The following is a 24,581-nucleotide window of genomic DNA, read 5'->3' on the forward strand; positions in this document are numbered from 1 at the left end:
GAAAAACTATAGCCTATAAAAAAGTGAAAAAAATGGTGTATATATTATGTCTCTATACCTAGCAAAAGCAGAGTTATAGCTAATGAAAAATAGGTTCATATTCGAAAAATTCCAAATAGAATAATTCAATGTTAAATATCCAAATAATGAAGTATTCTTCGGGAAAACACATTACAACTTTCTTAAAGTGTTTAAAAAAAGCTTTACTTCTGTTTTTATAAAAAAAATTTCTAGCATCAAATGTAAGCAAGTTAAGCTCAAAATAAAGTTGGTCCCTTTTGTTTTGGCAAAAAAAAAATCAGGAAGATCACCCCCCAATTAGCAATTTAAATGAAATTAATCATTACTGCTTCACAAGTTACTTTACTTATGTTTTGTTTATAATATAATCGGTAAGTTTCATCGATTCAAAGTGCTTATTTTTGAAAAAATTTGGTTTTAAACTAAAGTTTTTAAAAATTTTAATTTTGGAAAAAATGCTTTTTTTCAAAATAACTTAAAAATTGTTAGAGATACCAAAAATCTTAAACGATAAGAAAAGTCTGCTTTACTTTTCTGAACATTTTGTATTTTTTTGTTTTTCTGTAAGACAAAAATTGGTTAAGATTCGGTGTTTCCAAATTTGCATACACTCGTGATAAGTGACTCGTTCAAGCCCTGTTAACTACAGCTCTTTCAAAAATAAGGACTTTGAACCGATGAAACTTACAGATCATATGATCAATACATACGCGAGTAAAAAACTTGTGAAGTGGTAACAATTAAGTTCGTTAGAAATGCTAACTAGGGGGTGATTTTCCCTATTTCTTACAAAAAAAGGGACCAAATTTATTTTGAGCGTAACTTGTTTACTTTTGATGCTAAAAATTTTTTTTAAAAAACAAAAATAAACATTTTTTAAACACTTTAAAAAAGTTAAAATGAGTTTTCCCCAAAAAAGTGCTTCGTTTTTTGGTTATGGCACGTTAAAATATTCGATTTGAAATTTGACGAATATGAAACTATTTTCCATTAGCTATAACTCTGCTTCTACTAGGTATAGTGACCTAATATATAGTTTTTCACTTTTTTACGTGCTATATTTTTAATAAGAAATTTTTTTTCGACCAAATACTTACTTTTTGAGTTATTTGCGAAAAACCGTCTGAAAACGTGGTTATTTTGTAGAAGAATTAACATATTCACTCGCAAATAACTCGAAAAGTATTAACTTGGTTAAAAAACTTTATAGAACAAAAGTTGCTTAGAATTAGTCATTTTATTTATTTCCGGACTTATTTCGAACATATATTTGCACCTCCAAAAGGGGGTGAAACTCACCTCTAGGGCAAAAGCACACATCGGCACAATATCACTTTTTTTCTTTGACTTGTTAGCTATGTGTATGCCAAATTTCATGTCAATCCAAGCGGTTCTAAAATTTAGGGGTTTTGCAATATTTTACCTTTAAAGAACGTACTAGAGTTTTGAATTTAGACGCATAAAAAAGAAATCCGACAGAGTGTGGCGCGGCAAGCTGAGTAAAATAGAAAAATGTAACAGAAAAGGATAAAAACTGAAGATGGGATTCAATGCAACGTGAAATAGCGAAATGTCTCTCAAAATTTGCTATTTATTATCCTTAAGCTAATACCGAACCCTAATTTATGGTCTCTGTACCCTATTTTATTGTCCTTTGAAGAGTTCCGCTTTTTGCCGTGAATTGTCAATCAAATGGCAGGGTCCAATCAAAGAAATTTAACATACAGGTACTAAAAGGCCTTGTTTAGATAGGGCGGTTTGCCAACGTAAACGTCACGATTAACCTGTTTAAACGCTGATAAACCGCGTAAAACTCACGGTTGCATATGTACGATGATGAGCGGTTGTATTTGTTTCTATGTTAACTTGAACCGCTGATGTTTATGATGTCTATGTACTTACTTTGTTTCTGGCCGCATGGTCTAATCCTAAAGCCAATAAAAAAAAACTTGAACCGCGGCGGTTGGGTTTTTCAGGTAAACCGCGACGTCGACGTTGGCAAACCGCCTGCATATAAACAAGCCCTAAAGCTCCACAGTTGCCTGCCACCTCTTATAACATAATGACCTAGTTACCTTTTGACCCACTTACAACGTGTGGGGGTCATATGTTGCCCTAGGGCCGTATCCTTAGGGATTTTATCCATCCTTTGGATTATTCGATGTATTCATTTATATAAGACTTTTGTCTGTTTTTTGAAAGGCTTTGACCTTTGTATTTTTTTGGTTGGCTCACCATGTTCTTGTAACACTGATGATGCTCTTGTTACAGATCGAAAACGTTTTGTTCATATGTTTGTAGCCCTTTAGGGGTTTTTAAACTAATATACCTTTTACCAAAAAGAAAATTTTTTTATTAAATTTCACTTAAGCCCTAAAGCGTTCCTGTTTCGACTTAGCTAGGGAGCTGATACGGATCAGTACCGTGGCAATTTTACTATGTAGTGGTCAAACTACGTTGTATCAAGATTTTTATCATTGTATAAATTAAGCAACTTAATAAAATTTCTACCACCCACACTGGCGGTGTTTCTTGATATTCTTGGGGATATGATGATCCGTCTGATTTTATCATAAAAGTAAATATTTATTAATTGTACAGTACTCTGGGGTGCGAATCGTGTTCTCTTTCCTTTTCTATTATATATTATTATATATTTTCTATCTCTGTTTGCCGACGTTTAAATTGGTAAACTGGCGAAGCGCGCTTCAACGCGCGGAATTCGAATTGGATTAATAAGGAATAACCAATCTTGCACTTTTAAATAATGTCGGTACACTCTATTTTAACATTCGCAACTATACACAAAGACTATTGTCAAGACCCGAGACAAACGTTATGCACCAAGAGCTAGCAACGTCGGAAAACAAATTTTTAAGACAACTGGTTCTTTAATATATTATTCCCTATGCTTCCTCGAACACCGTACCAGCCATCTGGCTGCTGATACAGGTTGCGTTCATTACTGCATTTGTTCATTACTACAGTTTACTATTTGTACAGGTAAACATATCGAATTTAAAATTAATATGACACGAAAAGTTATTTCTTTAGTACTTTTTAAACATTATTAGAAATATGAACTATAATTGCCAGACATTTTTGTGGTTTAAAAAGTAATGACAAAAAAATGTTTCGTCCTAAAATAATTATAATTCAATATACAGGGTGATTGATGAGTGTGATAAAGCTCAGTAGATCCGCTATAGTAATAGATAGCAATAAAAGTTGATAACAAAAATTGTATCCAACTTTCAGCTTTACATTACGAAATTAGTTAGAATGCTACAGGGTGTTTGATAACATAGTGGCAAACCAAACTTATGTTTTTTTTTAATGGAACACCCTATATTTTATTTTATACTTATTCGAAATTTTCTTAACTTTCCCATCACAAAAATATAAAGGTTTGTTATGTTATATAGGGCTTTTACAAAGTTATAACCAATTTTTTATAAAAAAACGTAACAAGTTCAGCTCCCTGTATAATTAAAAATAAGCACAACAGCAATGGTTTATTGGTGCTATCAATGGTTTATTGGTGCTATATTTTTTTGTTGATTGTCAAAATTTATAAAAATGGTTGATATTTCTAATTTTCCTTATATCGAATACAGGGTGAGTCAAAACGCAAGTACATTCTTTTCTCAGAAATTTTAAATGGAACACCCTTTATTTTATATCATCATCGAAAAGTATCATTACCGTACTTTAATTTTTGTATAATAATCCCTATGCCTAAATTTGTTAGTTTTCGAGATATTTTCATTTTTCAGAGCAAGTTATTAATTAAGGTGTTCTATTTAAAATTACTGAGAAAATGATGTACTTGCATTTTGACTCATCCTGTATTCGATATGAAGAAAATTAGCAATATCAACCATTTTAATAAATATTGACAATCAACAAAAAAATATGGCACCAATAAACCATTGCTGTTGTGCTTATTTTTATTTATACAGGGAGCTGAACTTATTACAATTTTCGTAGAACATTGGTTATAATTTTGTAAATACCCTGTATAACATTGTTTGGTCTGACACTACGATATCGAAGACCCTGTAACATTCTAACTAATTTTGTAATATTATGCTCAAAGTTGGCTACAAGTTCTGTTATTAACTTTTATTGCTATCTATTACTATAGCGGATCTACTAAGCTTTATCACACTAATCAATCACCCTGATTTTGTATTTACCTGTACAGGTGTGCTGCGCAGTAATGAACGCAACCTGTATCAGCAGCCAGATGGCCGGTACGGTGTTCGAGGAAGCATAGGGAACAATATATGAAAGAATCAGCTGTCTTAAAATAGTTTCTCGAAAACGTTGCTAGTCTTAGACCATTATGTTTACAGCTTTTGTCAGGGCCAAACTCCCCCTTTTTTAACATTAAAAAAAAACAATTGTTATTAAGTATTTTAACTACTTTTGATATCGATAAAAAAACACCGACATCTCTTAATTCCATATTGATCTTATTAACATTAAAAGAGCCTTCCTCGCATCAAACTCGTCATTATAATGGTATTATCATCAAATTTTGCTAAGACCCTACCAAATTTCGCAACTTCAGAAATCTTCAGTTGCTCTCATCCAGTCGGTTTTGATACGGTTTATATTATTAGATCAAGGCGTTAGTGAGCGTCCTCTGCTTCGAATCGTTTTTTCCCTCAGGCAAACTAAACATTGACCTCTATTGCGCTCTTTGTGCCTCTAATCCTGTTTACAAATCATTTTGAGGTAAACGGTTCACAGATCAAACAGGAGCATGCATTGGTATCCATTGGATTTAATTAGTGTTTTATGTTTAGGATGTTTTAATTACCTCATCAGGTATTTTGTGTATTGTTTTTGAACAGCAAATTTAAAACATATCGTGCGGGTTATGGTCCAAGAGCTGTGAGACATTTTTGAGTAGGTATTTTAGGCAAGCTGAAAATTTTTCAGGTGACTCTTCCATAATAGCCTAATACAAAAATGCCGGTCTGGCTGGAGGGTAGCGGTTATTTTCCCCAAAAATCCCCCCCAAAGTTAAAAAAAGGGTAAAAATTATTATTACAAAAAATATCATTGACGTGACTTTAAAGTAAATTTAAATATTCAAATATTAGGAAAATAAACAAGCCAGGCGATTTGAGGGCGATTTTAGCTCTGCAAGATACTTGCATGGGCGTCCCAGGATTATTTTCAGGGGATGCATATTAACTTCAGAAGATTTTATCTGAATCTGTACATACTATTAACATGTATAAAATATACAACTATACATGCATAGCTATGTATATTCCTTCTGGACAGGGAGGTACAATTGTTATTTTGACAGGGTATTTTTTAATATTAAAAATAAATATTCTAAAAAAGGCAGCTTTTTGGTGAAATTTTCCAACTGCCATGTGATCAAACAAATTACGGGTTCATATAAATGAAAAGCGCTATAGGTAAGCAGCAGTGTGAGAAAGAGCGTATACCGATAGCTGTTTGCGTCCTCTGTTCTAGCGAAGTGAGTCCGTTCGCTCGAGAAAAATCACGTGACCTGGTGATACCCATGTTGTTGTGCCTCGAAACGTTAGAGTAATTGTTATATATTATAGTTTTTTAAGTAACTTTTCCTTAATTAAAGGAAAATAATACGTACTATACAATAGATTTTGCAAATATGATAGGAAATGACAAATTTATTATTATAAATATATAGGTAGAAAATTATAAAACTATAAACTAAATAAATTCTGTGTCCGAATCTTGTACTTCTTCTTCAAACTCCTCATCTGAGCTTAAATATTCATTATTTTCTTCTTCGTCAGACTCCCCTCGAGACTCAGATTATTCTTCTACATGAACTGTAGATAGTTGTAATATGCATTTAGAATTTATTAAAAATTAATTACTGATTAATTAATTGATTTGCTACGTATTCTCTGTCATTTTGTACGGAGTCGAAGCCTGCACAACCACGGGCGCATCTGAAGAAAGACTTGCCATTGTTGAGATGTGGTGTTATCGAATAATGTAAAAAAATAATGTACACAACACGTAACAAACGCGGAAACATTAAGAAAGATGAAAATTAGACAAGAAATACTCAACACTATGAAGGAAAAAAATGAGCTACTTTGGTCATATAGTAAGAAATAAAAAACCTGATGTGATTGGTTATATAAGGAAAAGTATTAAGTATTGGTTTTAAAAGAAAGAATACGTAGCAACTCAATTAATTAATCACTAATAATCTTTTAATTAACTCTAAATACATATTATAACTATTTACAGATTAGGTAGAAGACGAATCTGAGTCTTGAGGGGAGTCTAACAAAGAAAAAGAGAATGAATATTTAAGCTCAGATGAGGAGTTTGAAGAAGAAGTACAAGACACAGAATTAATTTAGTCTATAGTTTAATACTTTTCTACCTATATATTTATAATAATACATTTGTTTTTTTTTCTATCATATTTGCAAAATCTACAGTGATGAGCGCGCTAATAACCGGCAAAACAGCTCAAAAGATGGAAAACATAATACATCTCGAAACAAAAAGAGATGAAACTCTTTTTGTTTCGCAATGTGTTATGTTTTCAACCTTTTGAGCTATTTTGCCGGTTATTAGCTTGCTCATCACTGTATTGTATAGTACGTATTATTTTCCTTTAATTAAGAAAAAGTTACAACAACATGGTTATCGCTAGGTCACGTGATTTTTCTCGAGCGAACGGACTCGCTCAGTTAGAACAGAGGACGCAAACAGCTATCGGTATACGCTCTTTCTCACACTGGTGCTTACCTATAGCGCTTTTCATTTATATGCACCCGTAATTTGTTTGATCACATGTCAGTTGGAAAATTTCACCAAAAAAAACCTGTCTTTTTTAGAATATTTATTTTTAATATTAAAAAATACCCTGTCAAAATAACAATTGCACCTCCCTGCCCGGAAGGAGTGTACATAGCTATGCATGTATAGTTGTATATTTTATACTCGTTAATAGTATGTACAGATTCAGATGAAATCTTGTGAAGTTCAGATGCATCCCCTGAAAATAATCCTGGGACGCCCATGCAAGTATCTTGCAGAGTTAAAATCGCCCTCAAATCGCCTGGTCTGTTTATTTTCTTTATATTTGAATATTTAAATTTACTTTAAAGTCACGTCAATGGTATTTTTTGTAATATCAATTTTTGCCCTTTTTTTAACTTTGGGGTGGATTTTTGGGGAAAATAACCGCTACCCTCCAGCCAGACCGGCATTTTTGTATTAGGCTATCATAGAAAAGTCACCTGAAAAATTTTCAGGTTGCCTAAAATACCTACTCAAAAATGTCTCACAGCTCTTATACTATTAATACAATGGTTGTTTTAATTAACTGGACGATATTTGTTTAAATTTTCAATTAGGTACGTTTAGGTTTATTTCCATATTAATATTATTTCGACCCTCTCAACGAAAACTGTCGTTTATTATATTTCGTCATTATATTTTGTTTAGTGTTTAATTAGACGAGGCAACGAAGCATTACACCTAGCAATTTTGTGCAGTAAGATGAATCGTCATGCAACTTTTTGCATTCGATTAGAGAGAGTGTCAGGCAACTTTGTGAACTAAATTCATCTAGGGCAAACATTTCTGCGCATGAGAAAAAGCATCTTTAAGGTGCATCTCGAAGAGATGGAAAATAAAAAATTTAGGACTCAGGAAATATTGACGGAAATGAGTTAAATTTTTATAAAAAGACTAAGTTTTCACTCTAATGGCATATAAAACAACATAATGCTATTCTACATCCCACCAGAATGAAAACAATGGGAACCTTCTCTGGTTACACCTCCGAGGCTTCTACAATTTGCAAGCCATACGGATGCTGAGACTAAGGAAGATGAGGGAATTCTACAATTTACAATTCACGTCCCATCTGCTCAGCGCGGTAAAGTTCCAACGAGAATGGTTCCCTTCGTACTCCAATCAGAGTAAATGTAAATCAAAAATTAATAACCATTTTCAATTTCGTTGCAAAACGAAAATACAGCCGAACCATATTCTAGTCCAATCAGAGAGTGCAGCATGCCCCTCTACCGGTTTCGAAACTTATTAGTCTCTCATCAGGAGGCACATATGCTGCTCTCTCTGATCTAACCAAAACAAACCCCAGCGTGCATTCTCATTCATTTCCCATTGTTTTCATTCTGGTGGGATGTAGAATAGCATTATGTTTTATATGCCATTAGAGTGAAAACTTAGTCTTCTTGCTAGCAGTTGCCGCTAGGGCATCTATGCCATTTCGTTCGTTGTAATCCGGGACTGCACGCTGGGGTTTGTTTTGGTTAGATCAGAGAGAGCATATGTGCCTCCTGATGAGAGACTAATAAGTTTCGAAACCGGTAGAGGTGCTTGCTGCATTCTCTGATTGGACTAGAATATGGTTCGGCTGTATTTTCGTTTTGCAACGAAATTGAAAATGGTTATTCATTTTTGATTTACATTTACTCTGATTGGAGTACGAAGGGAACCATTCTCGTTGGAACTTTACCGCGCTGAGAAGATGGGACGTGAATTGTAAATTGTAGAATTTCCTCATCTTCCTTAGTCTCAGCATCCGTATGGCTTGCAAATTGTAGAAGCCTCGGAGGTGTAACCAGAGAAGGTTCCCATTGTTTTCATTCTGGTGGGATGTAGAATAGCATTATGTTGTTTTATATGCCATTAGAGTGAAAACTTAGTCTTTTTGCTAGCAGTTGCCGCTAGGGCATCTATGCCATTTCGTTCGTTGCAATCCGGGACTGCACGCTGGGGATTGTTTTGGTTAGATCAGAGAGAGTAGCATATGTGCCTCCTGATGAGAGACTAATAAGTTTCGAAACCGGTAGAGGTGCTTGCTGCACTCTCTGATTGGACTAGAATATTGGACCAAGAGGGAAAACAGTGATTTTAAGACACTTGGTTTTTTAATATATTATTCCCTATGCTTCCTTGAACACCTTACCGCCCATCTGGCTACTGAGACAGGTTGCGTTCATTACTGCGCAGCGCACCTGTATAGGTAAATATATCGAATTTAAAATTATTTTAAGACGAACAAATTTTTTGCCATTACTTTTTAAACATTATTAGAAATATGAATTATAATTGCCAGGCATTTCTGTGGTTGCTAAATATGCGCCAGACGCTATTTTTTATAAATAATAATTGAAAAATTTAAGTCATTTTAGTATGTCTGAAATTTTAATATTATATTATTTACACATAAATAAATGCAAAATTAATTTGCCAGGCATTAATTCGGTTGCATTCATCAACCAGATGGATTTAAAATCATAAAAATAATGTGTATTTTCAGCAAAACGATCGCTGCTTGGGTTAAGAAACTAGACAAACAAAAGATACGACAATTTCGGGGGTGAATGTTGTCCGCACATGATATTAAGATGGCCAGTCACAGTCGCAATGAATTCACAGTTTGTTAACGATTCTTGTCGAGTTTCTATTTAGTGAAAAGTAATTGTGATACAATATAATAGCAAATAAAATACAATGTGTGTTTTGCAAGGAAAAAAACGAGAATATAATAACTTTTGTGGATGAAAAACTGTTAAAGTGTAAAGAAGTTTTGAGTGCGCGTATGAAATACAATTTAAAATATAATAATGTACAGTTACCGGACCAAGTGAATACCACTGATGGATACCATAAAAAATGTTACAATTCTTTTGCAGCCTTAATGGCTAAGTATCGTAACATATCTGACATTAATTCAGTTTTGTCAAATCTTCGTCATACATCAAGTTCTTCGCTGTCAAGTGTGAGTGACACTGTTTTAGATAGTGATGAATTTTCCAATTTATCAATTTATTAAAAATAATTTTAAATTCGATATATTTACCTGCACAGGTGCGCTGCGTAGTAATGAACGCAACCTGTCTCAGTAGCCAGATGGCCGATAAGGTGTTCTAGGATGCATAGAGAATATTATATTAAAGAATCAGCCGTCTTAAAATAGTTGCTCGAAAAGGTTGCTAGCTCTGAGACCATATGGTTCGGCTGTATTTTCGTTTTGCAACGAAATTGAAAATGGTTATTCATTTTTAAATTTTTATACTTGGGGGTTTTGGAGGTCACTGAACACGAATTTCATGACACGCGATGGTCTCCGAGGTACCTGGTGCCCAGGGTGAAACTCGTCGCCTGAGACGACCGAATAATTCTCGGGACGATCGAATAATTCGCGAAATGAAGATTGGATCGAAAAATTGAAAAACATGTATTCAATATTTTTCAAAAATCTATCGAATGACACTAAACACGACCACCCCACTCCACTCCTTGGAGGTGGGGTGGGGGTAACTTTAAAATCTTAAATAGAAACCCACTGTGTTATTGCAGATTTGGATTTCTTACGTAAAAGCGTTGATTGAGTTATTGGAGTTATATCAATATTTCAATCAACGGTAAAAGTAAGCAACTCTTATTTGAGATATTTTTTAGAATTGTGGATAGATGGCGCTATAATCGGAAAAAACGATTTTTTCGTGATACCATAGTTGAATTATAGAAACGGTCTAATATCTCGAGAAATACACTTTCAAATAAAAAACCAAAAAATACGTCTTTTATATTTTTTAAGAACCTATCGAATAACATAAAACACGACCCTCTACTCCACCCCCTGGAGGTGGGGTGGGGTGTAACCTTAAAATCTTAAATAGGAGCCCCCATTTTTTATTGCAGATTTGGATTCCTTACGTAAAAATAAGTAACCTTTATTCGAGACATTTTTTCGAATTATGGATAGATTGCGCTATTATCGGAAAAACACTATTTATTAGCGCCATCTATTAACAATTCTAAAAAATATTTCGAATAAATATTACTTATTTTTTCATGAGGAATCCAAATCTGCAATAAAACATGGGAATTCCCATTTAAGATTTTAAAGTTAATCCCCACCCTACCTCCAGGGGGTGGAGTGGAGAGTCGTGTGTGATGTTATTCGATAGGTTCTTGAAAAATATTAAATACGTATTTTTTGGTGTTTTATTTGGAAGTGTATTTCTCGAGATATTAGACCGTTTCTATAATTTACCTATGGTATCACGATAAATCGTTTTTTCCAATTACAGAGCCATCTATCCACAATTCGAAAAAATTTCTCGAATAAAAGTTGCTTATTTTTACGTAAGAAATCCAAATCTGTAATAACAAATGGGCGTTTCCGTTTCCGTTTAAGATTTTAAAGTTACCCCCACCCCACCTGCTGGGGATGGAGTGGTGGGGTCGTCTTTAGTGTTATTCGATAGATTTTTGAAAAATTTTAAACGCATATTTTTCAGTTTTTTGATCCAATCTTCATTTCACGAATTATTCGATCGTCCTGCGAATTATTCGATCGTCCCAGGCGACGAGCTCCACCCTGGGCACCAGGTACCTCGGAGACCATAACCGTCATGAAATTTGTGTTCACTGACCTCCAAAATCCCCAAATATAAAAACTGACCTCATTTCCGTCAATATTTCCCAAGTTCTAAAATTTTCATTTTCCATCTCTTCGAGATGCACTTTGAAAATGCATTTTCTCATGCACAAAATTTTTTGCCGGAGATCAATTTAGTTCACAAAATTGCCTGACAGTCTCTCGAATTGAATGCAAAAAGTTGGACGACGATTCATCTTACTGCACAAAATTCCTAGGTTTTGGGCTTTTTAGTGCTTCGTTGCTTCGTCTAAATTAGTAACTATATTATACTTTATGCCCATCTGGACATAAAGTGCACTTTATGGCACTCTTCTTCTTCTTCTTCTTCTTTAGGTACCGTCTCCTCACCAAGGAGGTTGGTAATTATCACAGCTATTTTCACTTTTGAGATTGCAACTCTGAACAAGTCGACGGAACTGCAATTATAACACTTTCTCTCTCAGATTGTTGAGCCAGGAGATGCATCTTCTTCCAACAGTTCGTTTTCCCTGTATTTTTCCCTGCACCTCAATATTTGTTATTCTGTCTACCCAACTTATTTTTAATATTCTTCGGTAGGTCCACATCTCGAATGCTTCAAGTCGATCGTTTATTTCTTTCTTTAAGGTCCAGGCCTCCACCCCATATAGCAGCACCGAAAACACATATGAACGTATAAAGACATAACGTATGAAGGTACAGACAAACAAAAATGTGAAAATTTCTTAATAACATTTATTATTAAAGTTAAAAATATGGAAACATAAATCTCATGTTATGAGGGGTGAGCCATAGATAAATAATATATAGTATTACCGGATAGATAGGCAACTCACTGTAAAAATTTGGTTCCTTACGCCATTTGCGACCGATGTGTTAACTAATCACCAAGCATTAATTTTATCCGTTTAGCGCCTCTTGCGGGCAATTTCGTTACTAATTAAAATATCTTGTTATTTTACAAGAAATAATCTCACCTATATTATTAAAATAAAATACCAAAACTTACTAAGCTTGCTAAAGTATTTTATTTAAATAATATCTAAGTAATACTCATAAATTATTCGGAATTCTCAAGTTGCAAAATATGGATGTTATTTTTGCTGTCAAATTTAGTAAGGAAAAGGGATATAAAAAAGTTAGACAATTTTTTTCTAAATATAGGTACGTGTATTTATTTGTTGTTTCAGATAAAACAGTTATAAACTAATTACTATTTACCTATGCATTTTTGTAACTTTTCTATGATTTGTACACAACAATAATAAACCATGTTTATTTTTTTTTTATTAACACATCACCAAAGTTCCTTCGCAACTAAAACAAAACTACACTTAAACGAAGGATAAGGAACCAACTGAAATTGAAATTACTAAGAATAAATCGTTACAGATAATACAATAAAAACTGTAAACTAATAGAAAATTATTTGTATTTGCACTAACTCTAACTGTCATTACTTTTGACAGAATTGACATTGTCGAGTTAAGCCTCGTTTGATTATTTTATTTGTGACATTCAGGTATGGTGTTTTAACATAAATGATTGGTTGAAGTCTTCGTGAGCGAGAAAGGCTATCATTTCTCTTTATTTAGCTGAGCGGTGTGGAAGTGGTGGGGGAAATTCCCCAATTTTTCCATATAAGATTCCGGGGCATGGGGTGAGCGTTATAACTTGTTGCAATTAATAATACAAGAAAGAATACAGGGTAGAAGGAGTCGAGGAAGAAGACGCATCTCCTGGTTAAAACAATTTGAGAGCTTGGTTTAACTGCACTTGGTTGCCTACCTTCTTAGAGGAGATGGCACATGAAGAAAAAGAAGAACATATATCTAGTAATTCTGGAAAGATCCGGTGATAGATACATTGACAGCAGCCCATGTTGATTCACGTTTCATTCTCTGCTTATCAAGTTTATATACGGAAAAGCCAGATCCAAAGGGGTGCCTGCCAGCATCCCTGAAACCTTACTATTTGATGATATATTACCCTTCATATTATGCCCCTCAGCATCTGACGTACTTTTCCATCCACCATGGCTCTTCAATGTTGTTATACTGGCTCCAGTATCTGACAGAAGAGTTACCGATGTTTGGCGCAGACAGTGACCTGTATACTTGATAGGATCGCTAAAACCAAGATATTTTGCAATAATGAAAGGGATTTTTCCAAATATATTTTTTCTAATTAGTTGTACAGTACAGTGACCTTCTCTATAGGTAAAAAAAAATTTTCTTCTGGACAACCACGTGGCCGTAAAGACGTAATCTCTTATTAGCTTTCAAACTATTTATTTTGTGCTCATCAATAATGGTAAAACCCCGCTTTTGTCGTTTTTTGTCTCTGGTACGCCTACCACAAAAACTAATTTTCTATCTTCTATGTGTGTAAATTAAAATATTCCCCAGTTCTTGCCGTGGATATCCACCAAATATTAATGCAACTTTGTTCGTTAAAAACGTCTTATTCGGTGCTTCATAGATAAGTTATTTTAAAACATCTTCTGTAGAACTTTAGACTTGTTTGGCTGATATCATTTTGACCTTTGCTTCAAGTATTCGCTTAAATTATGGTAACTGGCCATGTTAATATTTTCATTTATCATTAAAGTATTCTTATCTGTATTTACAAAACAGTCATCAGATCAATAATAATATACGCGGCAGAAACACGACCTGACACAAAGAGGACAAAAAGATTGCTCGAAACAGAGGAGATGAAAACCCTTCGAAAGATCGATGGTAATACACTATGGGACGGAGCTATAAGTACAGATATACGACGGAGATGCAGGGTGAAGAACATCTTTAATAACTGGACAAAAAACAAAAGAGTAGAATGGAATGACCACATAAGCTGAATGACAACAAAATAGAGTAGTAAGAACAGCGAGAGACGGTTCCCCAGTACGAAGACGATCGGTGGGAAGACCACGGAGACGATGGAACGACAACTTACTGGAGGCACATTGAAAAAACAGAGAGAGTCATGTCCATGTATACAAAAAGAAGAAAAAGAAGGAACTCAGAAAAAACGTTTCAGCGACATCGCCAAATTATCTAAGCAGCACAGTTTCATTAATATGTTCTACACAGTTTTCTGGCATCCAGTTTAGACATTTCTGTCGTATGCGTCTCTCGATGTCTTCAGTAAAAAGGTTTGTGTTGATTTTTCCGCTTTTTTGCGATTTCGTAGAGAATTTCAAAACTTTCCTGCATTTTCACTTTTTAGGTTTGATAGCAGCAGATGTTTATTTATGTTTGACATCAATTTATCTTGGATAAATTATGTTGAAACGGGGCTCTTATTAAACTTTACCTCTGTAGATTGTTGCTTTTACTTACGAGTATTCAAGAAACCCGGTCAACTGAGGAACGCTGTAAAACGCAGATTAATAAATTAACTTAAACAAATTTATAGTGGAAATTATTCATTGAAAACTCTCTATAAAATTGCTCTGATGTTATTTTTTGTAAAATGACCAGAAAAAGGTTATAACGCCCAAAAAAAATGTGTTAAAAAATTTTCAGTTAATTTTTGTTTGTGCCTTTTTATTCCCAAATGCAACCCTAAATATAACTTTCCAATGAACTATACGGCAAACCTCGTATCTGGAAAAATGTGAAAATTATTGAAACTCATCAAAATATTATAGGAACATCAGTCAACACAAAATTGTATATCAGGTTTGAAATTTTTACGCCAATATTACTTTATTTTAATTCAGATGCTTGAAAATTATTAAATTGGATTTAAAAGTATGTATAGGCACACAAAATGTTAAAAAAATTCAAATTAATGTTTGTATCAACGTTTTAATTAAAAAGATAAAATTGAAATGGAATGTATTTAAGGGAAGTAAACATGTAAATGGATGTAGAAATGCTGTTTGTATAGGGCCTTAATGATATTTACTTTTATGCTAACAAAATGTCCCATTATGGTCTTTTAAAACGGTAATAAAACGATTTAGAATGTGTATATATTAACAAAAAAAAAATGAAATTTAAAGGAAATTTAAAAAAAATATTACATTGGTTTAGAGAAAAATATGAATTAAAGATTTATACGACTATCTATGTAAAACAGGGGGGTTTGCATAATTAATTATTTTAATTTTTTATGTATCGCACCTCACCAGGCACATCGCTGCACACCTTGCCAGGCATCTCACCGCACATATCACTACAAATTGCAATATACAGTTCATCTAATATAGTTACCGGTGCACGTCATTAACTATGTCAGAGATCTAAGTTGACAGTGTTGCCCAATGAATTCTTGAATTCATTTTAAATCAAATATATCACATAATTACTGTGAAGTGAATTATACAACAAACCAAATTAATATTCAATATAATAGTTATTATTTATTAAGCGTTATTTTTATAATACAGCCTTCAACGTTTAATGTCCGACTAAATTATTCTTTATATGCGAAAAATTTGAATGAATTTTGAATTCATTAGTTTTCAAATAAGTACATTTACCAGTAACAGTAGTAACGTAATAAATTGTGGTAACCATAGTTTTACTTAGGTTGATATTTGTCAACTTGGCAGTATCTAAGTCGATATTTAAATTTAATGCCCAAGGGCGTTATTTTTCAAAATATCGCCCTAGGACGTTATATCGTGCCTACTTAACAGACTTCGAAATAATGTCATTATAATAATGTCATTATTTGTCAAATAATATACCAGTCGGACATTAATAAATAAAAACATTAGAAATAGTAAACAAGGATTAAGTTATAATGTTACGTTAAAGTAAATAATAAAAACAGTAAAAAATATAATGAAACAAATACTTATAGTAAAGAATAAAAACAAACATGAAGTGTCATCACCGCAACTGTCAAATAAATGTTACCAATTTATGCCAAAATATCACCTTCGTTCGATTACAGTTACAGTGTGTTCCGAACAAATCTGCTTCATAAAAACGCTTTATAATCCATTTATACAAATTAAATGAAACATAATATTGTGTATTTCTTTATGTTAACATTAATAGAAATCTTCAAATATTATTTCTACGCGTATATAATAAAATATATCTGGTGGCTGTAATTCCAGTGTACTCGGCAAAATGATTCTACAAAAGAACACACCTACCGTCTAAATATTTCGTGTTGGTATCATGTGACGTCACGGGCTATGACGCGGATGACGTGCAACGGTAAGTATATTAGACGGAGTATACTCGACATGGCTACTCTATGGCAGAACATATTATGTGGCGATGTGCGTAGCGAGGTGCAATACTTCAGTATATTTCTACACTAAGATAAAAATGTATACCATTTTTATTTAGACACAACTTAGTCTTTCTACAGTAAGGTTTCGTCATAAGGACCGATATCTCTGCTCCCTGTAATATTAAAGCTGCTTGAGAACCTTCTCCTCAAGAGAAAAAACCAATAATTGTTTTTTTTTATTTAATAATTGAGGGGTCCGGCAGTAAAAAATGGTAAGGGACAGTAAAGAAGTTTTGAGTTTTGAGGTGTTGAATTTTGAAAAAAATATTCTTATATTTTTTATTAAAAAATATAAGAGTATGAAGCATGTTAAAACTAGCTGAATATGTTGTTAATACGTAGGCAAAATATGGAAAACCAAATATTTTTTTTTAAATGATTAATAAGAAAAGTATGAAAATATGAACTACAACTTAACATTGTTTACCTAAAATATTTGAAATAGTTTAACGTAACGTGTTAAGTGATGTTGACTTAACATAATTTGGTAGGTACTAGGAATTCATTTTAAATTTAGATACCATTTTTGGTAAACAGCTGGAATCAATTCCCAAAATAATTTTACATCTTTCAGGTTGTCTAAAACGTTTAAATAAAAATAATAATATATTGCTGGAGAGAATTTATTTTCATGTTTGCAAGTAAAACATGTTAAGTTTTTATGCAAAGTGAACGTGGATGTAAACAATGTTAAGTACATCCCTTACCATTTTTTATTTGCGAACTTTATTCTAAGAATATAAAGAAATTATCTTATTTATAGACACTTGACCAAGCTAGTAGCTTCACTAAATACTTGAAATTCAGGATCTTTATCTGAGTTGCAATCATCGTAGCTCTCAGAATTATCACTGTAAACATCAAAAAAGCCATTTAGATTTGAACAACCTGCATTATCATGGACACATAACATTATTTTCATGCTTATGCATGTCCCTTACCAAATTTTAAGAAATTAATCTGGCTCCACCTATTATTAGGAGGATAAGCTAAGTAAAGTTTTCTGCCTTGCCATGTTCCTTGCCATCTTTTACATAGTATTTCCCGAAAAATCCAAATTTGTCCATTACCATTGTTTACTGCCGAGCCCCTCAATTATTATTAAATTAAAAAATGTATTCCGACACATCAATTCGGGTTTAGAAATATGCACTCAAAAATCGACCAGGTGCACAAAATCACCAATATTATCGAAAGATCGCTAGAAGAAAAGAAAGTCCGTTAAAGTGTCTTCATTGATGCTGCACATGCTTTCAATAAAGTCTGGCATGAAGGTTTAATTAAACCAAAAAATTGTTTTTGACTGTTTTTCAGAATTAAAAGAAATTACAGGTCCGGTCCTATACCTACTATACACGTGTGATATACAACATTGCTGATGATACGCCAACTTTGCTGATGATACGTTTGTTCAAGCAGTAGGGACGACTAGTAAAGAGGCGACCAACAAGGTCCCGGTAGCTGTTAACCAAGTCCATAAATCGACACGAAAATGGAGAATCAGACTCATTGAAGCTAAAACTGTTTTACCAACAGAAAAATACAATATACCTATACGTTATTATCAACAATACCCAAGTACCATATGCAAATATGTACTGATAAGTATAGGTATAGGTATAACATAAGATGCCAAACTTTGCCGGAATGCTCACGTCAAGAAAAAAAAATAGGAAAAAAACAAGAATGTGTGTGTACTTTGTACGCACGTAAGAAGTTATACTTCTATTATATGATTTAAACGAAATTAATATACTTTTTATTTATATTTTATTTAAATATTAAACTAATTTATACTTACTACTTCTCAAACATTTTTATTAAATCAGTGCCAAAAATTAAAATAATAAAAGAATAAAACACACACAATATTAAAATATTAAATAAATATTAATAAAATATTAATATTAAAAATACCACAAATGATTACTGAACATTAATTGTCGGAAATTTTTTTAACTAAATACGTATTTTCTGAAAATAAAATTATACACTGTGTCCGTAAAGTATGGAACAAATTCTTTTTTAGCTAAACAGAGCATTTTAAGAAATAATCCTGAAACACGTCGATTTTTGATTTTAATTTACCGTATTTTAAAATAATATTCTAATATACAGGGTGAATTACTTTCGAGTAATGACGTCACCGTCATTTTTTTTTAATGGAACACCCCCAATTTGTCTCAATTTTCGGATTACTCTAGCTGAGCTGATTCCAAAAATGTATCACATGTTGATTCAAATTGGTACAGGGTGGACAAAAATACAATAGCTTTGTGTGTGTTCATATAGTAACGCGTTAGTTAAATTAACAATATTATCAAAAATACTTATTGTATTTTTGATATTTTAATTAATTTTTGATTTTAATTAATTTTTGATATTGTTTAATTTAATATTTTAATTTAATATCAAAAATTAATTAAAATTTAATATTATGAGCACACACAAAACTATTGTATTTTTGTCCACCCTGTACCAACTTGAATCAACATGTGATACATTTTTGGAATCAGCTCAGCTAAAGTAATCCGAAAATTGAGACAAAATGGGGGTGTTCCATTTAAAAAAAATGACGGTGACGTCATTCCTCGAAAGTAATTCACCCTGTATATTAGAATATTATTTTGAAATACGGTAAATTAAAATCAAAAATCGACGTGTTTCAGGATTATTTCTTAAAATGCTCTCTTTAGCTAAAAAAGAATTTGTTCCATACTTTACGGACACAGTGTATAATAAATATACTTACAATAATAAAATGTATAAAAAAAAAATAAAAAAAATAAAAGTTTTTATTGGGATTCGAACCAGCTATCAGCGCGGTTGGTATATTGGGGTTCATTCGCCTTAAACGCTTCGCCACGGAGGCAATGTGTCATTATGTGCGAAGATCGACTAACTAAACGGATTAAGCTTTTGACATTTTTGAATTAAATTAAATTATTTTGATTTTAAATTGAAATGATTTAGAATTGAAAAAATACAACAAAACATAGAGTAAGAAAACAATATATTAGGTGAACATTGATAGAAATTTTGATGGTAATCAAATTATGTAAATAAAAGTATTACATACTATGTATTTTGGTAGGTTCAAATAGGTAGGTACCTATGATACATTTACAATTATTACGTACCTGTTGCTTCACTACAATTATAAACTTTTTTGTTTCTGTCCTCACAACAATAAAACTAATATATTATACATTTGTTTACCTTCATATTGAACAATTATTTATTATTGACAGATCATTTCAACACCCAATCAGAGCCAGTATAACGACTAATACCGTACTGTCGGTGTGCGCATGCGCGCAGATAAAGAAGTATAACTTCAAAAATTTTAACAAACGCTTTTCTTTAGTTACGAGTGACTAAAATTAAAAATAATATAAAAAAATCAACTAAAAAGCAAAAAATAAAATAAATTGAAAAAATCTAACACATTCGTCAAAGAAAAGCGTGGCGCGTCTTCATCGAATAAACGGTTTTCGCCCCACGCTTTTCTTTAACGAATGTGTTAGATTTTTTCAATTTTTTTTATTTTTTTTTTAGTTGATTTATTTTTAATTTTAGTCACTCGTAACTAAAGAAAAGCGTTTCTTAAAAAAATTTTTTCATATTTTTTATTTTTTACTTTTTAGTTTTACACTTTTCAAACATTAAAATATATCGTCATGTTTATTAAAATATGTATAACACATAATGATGTACTAACATAAAAGCTGCTTTCTTCTTGACTTGATTTCTCAATACTCTGCATATTGATAACTGCCTTAAACAAACATCAGAATCATTAATTCCATGGTAATCCTTTTTCATTTTACATAACCATTATCTATGTAATGCTCCTGATTATCAGGTTGTCTCTCATTTGGACAGGTCGATTTATCTTCAACATTATTTTTGATAAAGTTAATTGAATGGCCGAATACTCCTTCAATAGCATTATATTTTTCCTATTTTTCATGTTTTGATTTATGTTCAGTTTATTTAACACTTTCCTACTTATGGTGTTACATATTTTATCTGAGAAACCAACACAGGACTGTATTTGTGCTTTTTAGCTTTCTTTTAGACGATTATACACATTTGTAACATTTATTCTAGTTGTTGATAGATGGCACTATCATCGGAAAAAAATTATTTATTATAATATGATATAATATGCAATTTGGTATAAAATCAAATAATCGTGTTTATTGAGTTTATAAAAAGATATGTTCTTTGATTTGTATAGTCGTATAAATTATAAATAAATTGTACAGATCATAATCATTTTTTATTATAGCACCATCTATCAACAACTAGAATAAATGTTATAAATTTTTCTATCACTTCTAACTAAATGCGTTAGAAAAAAATCGAAAAACAGTGACGCACTGAAAAAAGCCTCTGAGAAGCACCATATCAGCAGTATACCTTTCGTTATTACGGAAATGAGAAAAACAAAAATTAATTTGCAATCATAATTAATTATACATAAGATTATTTGTTATTACTGGTTTTATATTGCTTAAAAAGGAGTTCTAACATTGATTACTTAAATAGTAAAGCAGAATCGCGGTTAATGTCGCAAAAATTGGAAGATGCTTATAAAAAAGAATACGTCAAGTTCATTAAATGGATGGAAGAGCAAAAGGTAACAAATACAGATGAACGAGTTGTGCTTACTGACCTTCAGGAAATGTCGGAACAGTACAAGTCGTCGACTATGTGGGCTATCCATTCGAAATTGAAAAGTATGTTGAGGATAAACAAAGGGGTAGATTTAAAATCATGTGTGAAAATGCATGCATTCATGAACCCAATTAGCAACAATGGCGTGGCCAAGAAGGCGCATGTATTCAAGGAAGACGATTTGCGGAAGTTTTTCATATTTTATTTATTTGACGTTACAAGGTATGTACTCCTGCCAGGTCAGATCAGTATTTAAAACTGTTAATTTTGTTAATTTGTTAATTTTGTCAAGGTAATTTAAAAAAAACGCGCGTTTTTTAAGTTTGAATTTACACAGGCTGAGGCGTACTTAAAATAAGCAAAATGGTGTACCAATAAACGAAATAATGTTTAACTTAAGCATTCCGCAAGAAAACACTATGAAAACCAACTTATTTTTTAAATGACACATTTAGTTGTAGATCCATGTGATTTAAAGTAAAAATTACAAAAGGAAATACATAGTAGATAAAAGATGTGTAAATGATAGCCAAGGAGGTAGTGTCAAATTTGACCGGAGCATTTTAGCATGGTTGTTTTCTTTTTATTTAGTTAGGTGTTCCAAAGCTTATTAACAAATGATGTGTCAGCTGGCCAAAAACCGGGGATTTTAGGCAAGAAAAGGTAAAATATGAAACTTGATGGAAAAGCGCTACAACTTATATGTCAAATATTTATATCCGTGACTTACATCTATTAATGGCCTAGAATACTTGGCTCCTAGCTTTCACTCAGGCGACCCGGGTTCAATTCCTGCCGTTAAATTTTTTTTTTGTTTTTAAAATTGACATTTTATTTTGCAAAATGATTATTTTTATAATACCACGTTTTTATTATTTATACGAGATAATATAAAATAGTCTGTACCTATGTCTTTTATAGAATCGTAAACTATGCATTTGATCATATCATTATGATTGACCTTAATAAGCAAGTTTGTGGTACATGAACCCTTGAAGGTTCGTCAGTTGGTACGACCAATCTAAGTGAAAAGGGGAGTGACCCCCCTCCCCGACATTTTTTTTTTATTTTTTTGGACAAATTGTTTTTTTCTTAATTTTATATGTTGTAGAACCGAAAGATAAAACCCTAAATTTTCACTTTTCTATCACCAACCCCCATTTTTTAATAGTAATCTAAATATTCCCTATTCTCTATAATATATGAAAATTAATGTTTGTCGGTATGTCCCTTATAGAATCATAAACTATGCATTTGGTCGAAAAAAGCACATGAAATATTTCTCATGAAATACTCTCACATGAGTATTTTTTGGCTTTCTGGTAATTTATGGTATTTAACTTTTAAACATTATTTAGTTCTAAGGCCGTACGAAGTTTGCCGGGTCAGCTAGTTAATAATAAAAAAATATTCGTGGACTAGTGTGGCAAAGATTAAAAAGCATAAATCAATAATTTTATGAATTTTAGATTGTAATAAAAAAGCGTCAGCTTAATACGTAATAGTACGTGGCAAAATTTTTTTATATATTATAGAGTATAGAGAATAGAGAAATATTTAGATTGCTATTAAAAAAATGGGGGTTGGTGACAGAAAAGTGAAAATTTAGGGTTGTATCTTTCGGTTCTACAACATATAAAATTAAGAAAAAACAGTTTGTCCAAAAAAATATAAAAAGAATGTTGGGGGCCACCCCCCTTTTCACTTAGATTGGTCGTACAAACTAGGGAACCTTCAGGGGTTCATGTAGGTACAACAAATTTGCTTATTAAGGTCAATCATAATATGATCAAATGCATAGTTTACGATTCTATAAGACATACTTTTTATATTGTCTCGTATAAATAATAGAAACGTGGTATTATAAAAATAATTATTTTTCAAAATAAAATGTCAATTTTAAAAACAAAACAAAATTCAACGGCAGGAATTGAACCCGGGTCGCCTGAGTGAAAGCTAGGAGCCAAGTATTCTAGGCCATTAATAGGTGTAAGTCACAGTGATAAATATTGACATATAAGTTGAAGCGCTTTTCCATCAAGTTTCATATTTTACCTTTTCTTGCCTAAAATCCCCGGTTTTGAGCCAGCTGACACATCACTTGTTAATAAGCTTTGGAACACCTAACTAAATAAAAAGAAAACAGCCATGCTAAAATGCTCCGGTCAAATTTGACACTATCTCCTGGGCTATGACATTAACTCTACAGTTTTCATTTTAATATCATTTGAAATATAACCAATAAAACTAACTACCCGTATTGAAGGACTCTATATATCCAAATAACCATAAATCACAAACTTCGGCAATACAGACCTAAAATAGATCGAAACTCGAAACTCTTAAGAATTCTGCTTTATTTAAATTGTTTTTCTTTCACCAAAAGCAATTTAAGTTCTACGTCTAGTCTATTTCACTAAATCCGGCCCTTAAAACGGCTTTCTTTGTCCCCCTTCAACAATGTTCGCTCTGACTCCCTACGGGCACATCCTCTATACTCTATACTCTATACTCACCCGTTTTTCTTGAGTTCCTTTTTGGATACGCAGACCGCTGTGAAGGCATCCTCCAGCAGGCAGATCTCTTTTTTCTTGCAGTTCAACGGTCGACACAGATCGCCTAATAGATTGCAAAAAAAAAACATATCAAAAAAGGGCGTTCGAGATTTTGAAGATTAGACAGAGATTGATAGATTTTAATGGTATTTTTTATGGTTTTTTACAAATGTTTGTGAGGCTCTCTGCGGTGCGTGCTCGAGAGTATAAAGTAAAATTTTCTTTGAAGTTTTTCGCTGTTTTTGTAAGCGATCAAATAAAGAAAATGTTGGGTAAAATTTTCGTATTTTCCTATTCGGCCAGTAAATGAACGTAAAATACGGCGATAACGTGAAATTTTTCGTGTCACTAATCGAGTAATTCTAAGCAACTTTCGTTCTAGTTTTCGAATTATTTTCGAGTGAAAATGTTCATTTTTCATCAAAAACAAACACGTTTTAAGACGGTTTTCGCAAATAACTAAAAAGTAAGTATTTTATCGAAAAAATATTCTTAGCAAACGTGTAGCTACAGCAAAAGGTCTGTAGACCCAGTAGAAGCAGAGAAACGTCATGAAAAGTAGGTTCTATATATAGCACATTATGTATACACTCTAAGCCAAAATTAACCGCCCACCT

At 32.4% G+C, this 24,581-nt stretch overlaps 1 protein-coding gene across 1 annotated transcript in view; it reads right to left on the minus strand.

The window, feature by feature from the left end:
* The window catches only part of LOC114344961 (proteoglycan Cow), a 218,090-nt gene that overhangs the window by 60,247 nt on the left and 133,262 nt on the right, over positions 1 to 24,581 (minus strand). Inside the window, exon 3 of the mRNA XM_028295783.2 lies at positions 23,926 to 24,028. Coding sequence (XP_028151584.2) covers positions 23,926 to 24,028 — 103 coding nt within the window. The remainder of the gene's footprint in view (positions 1 to 23,925; positions 24,029 to 24,581) is intronic.

The sequence above is a fragment of the Diabrotica virgifera genome, chromosome 3 (genome assembly GCF_917563875.1).
Source record: "Diabrotica virgifera virgifera chromosome 3, PGI_DIABVI_V3a".
NCBI classification, from domain to species: Eukaryota; Metazoa; Arthropoda; class Insecta; order Coleoptera; family Chrysomelidae; genus Diabrotica; species Diabrotica virgifera.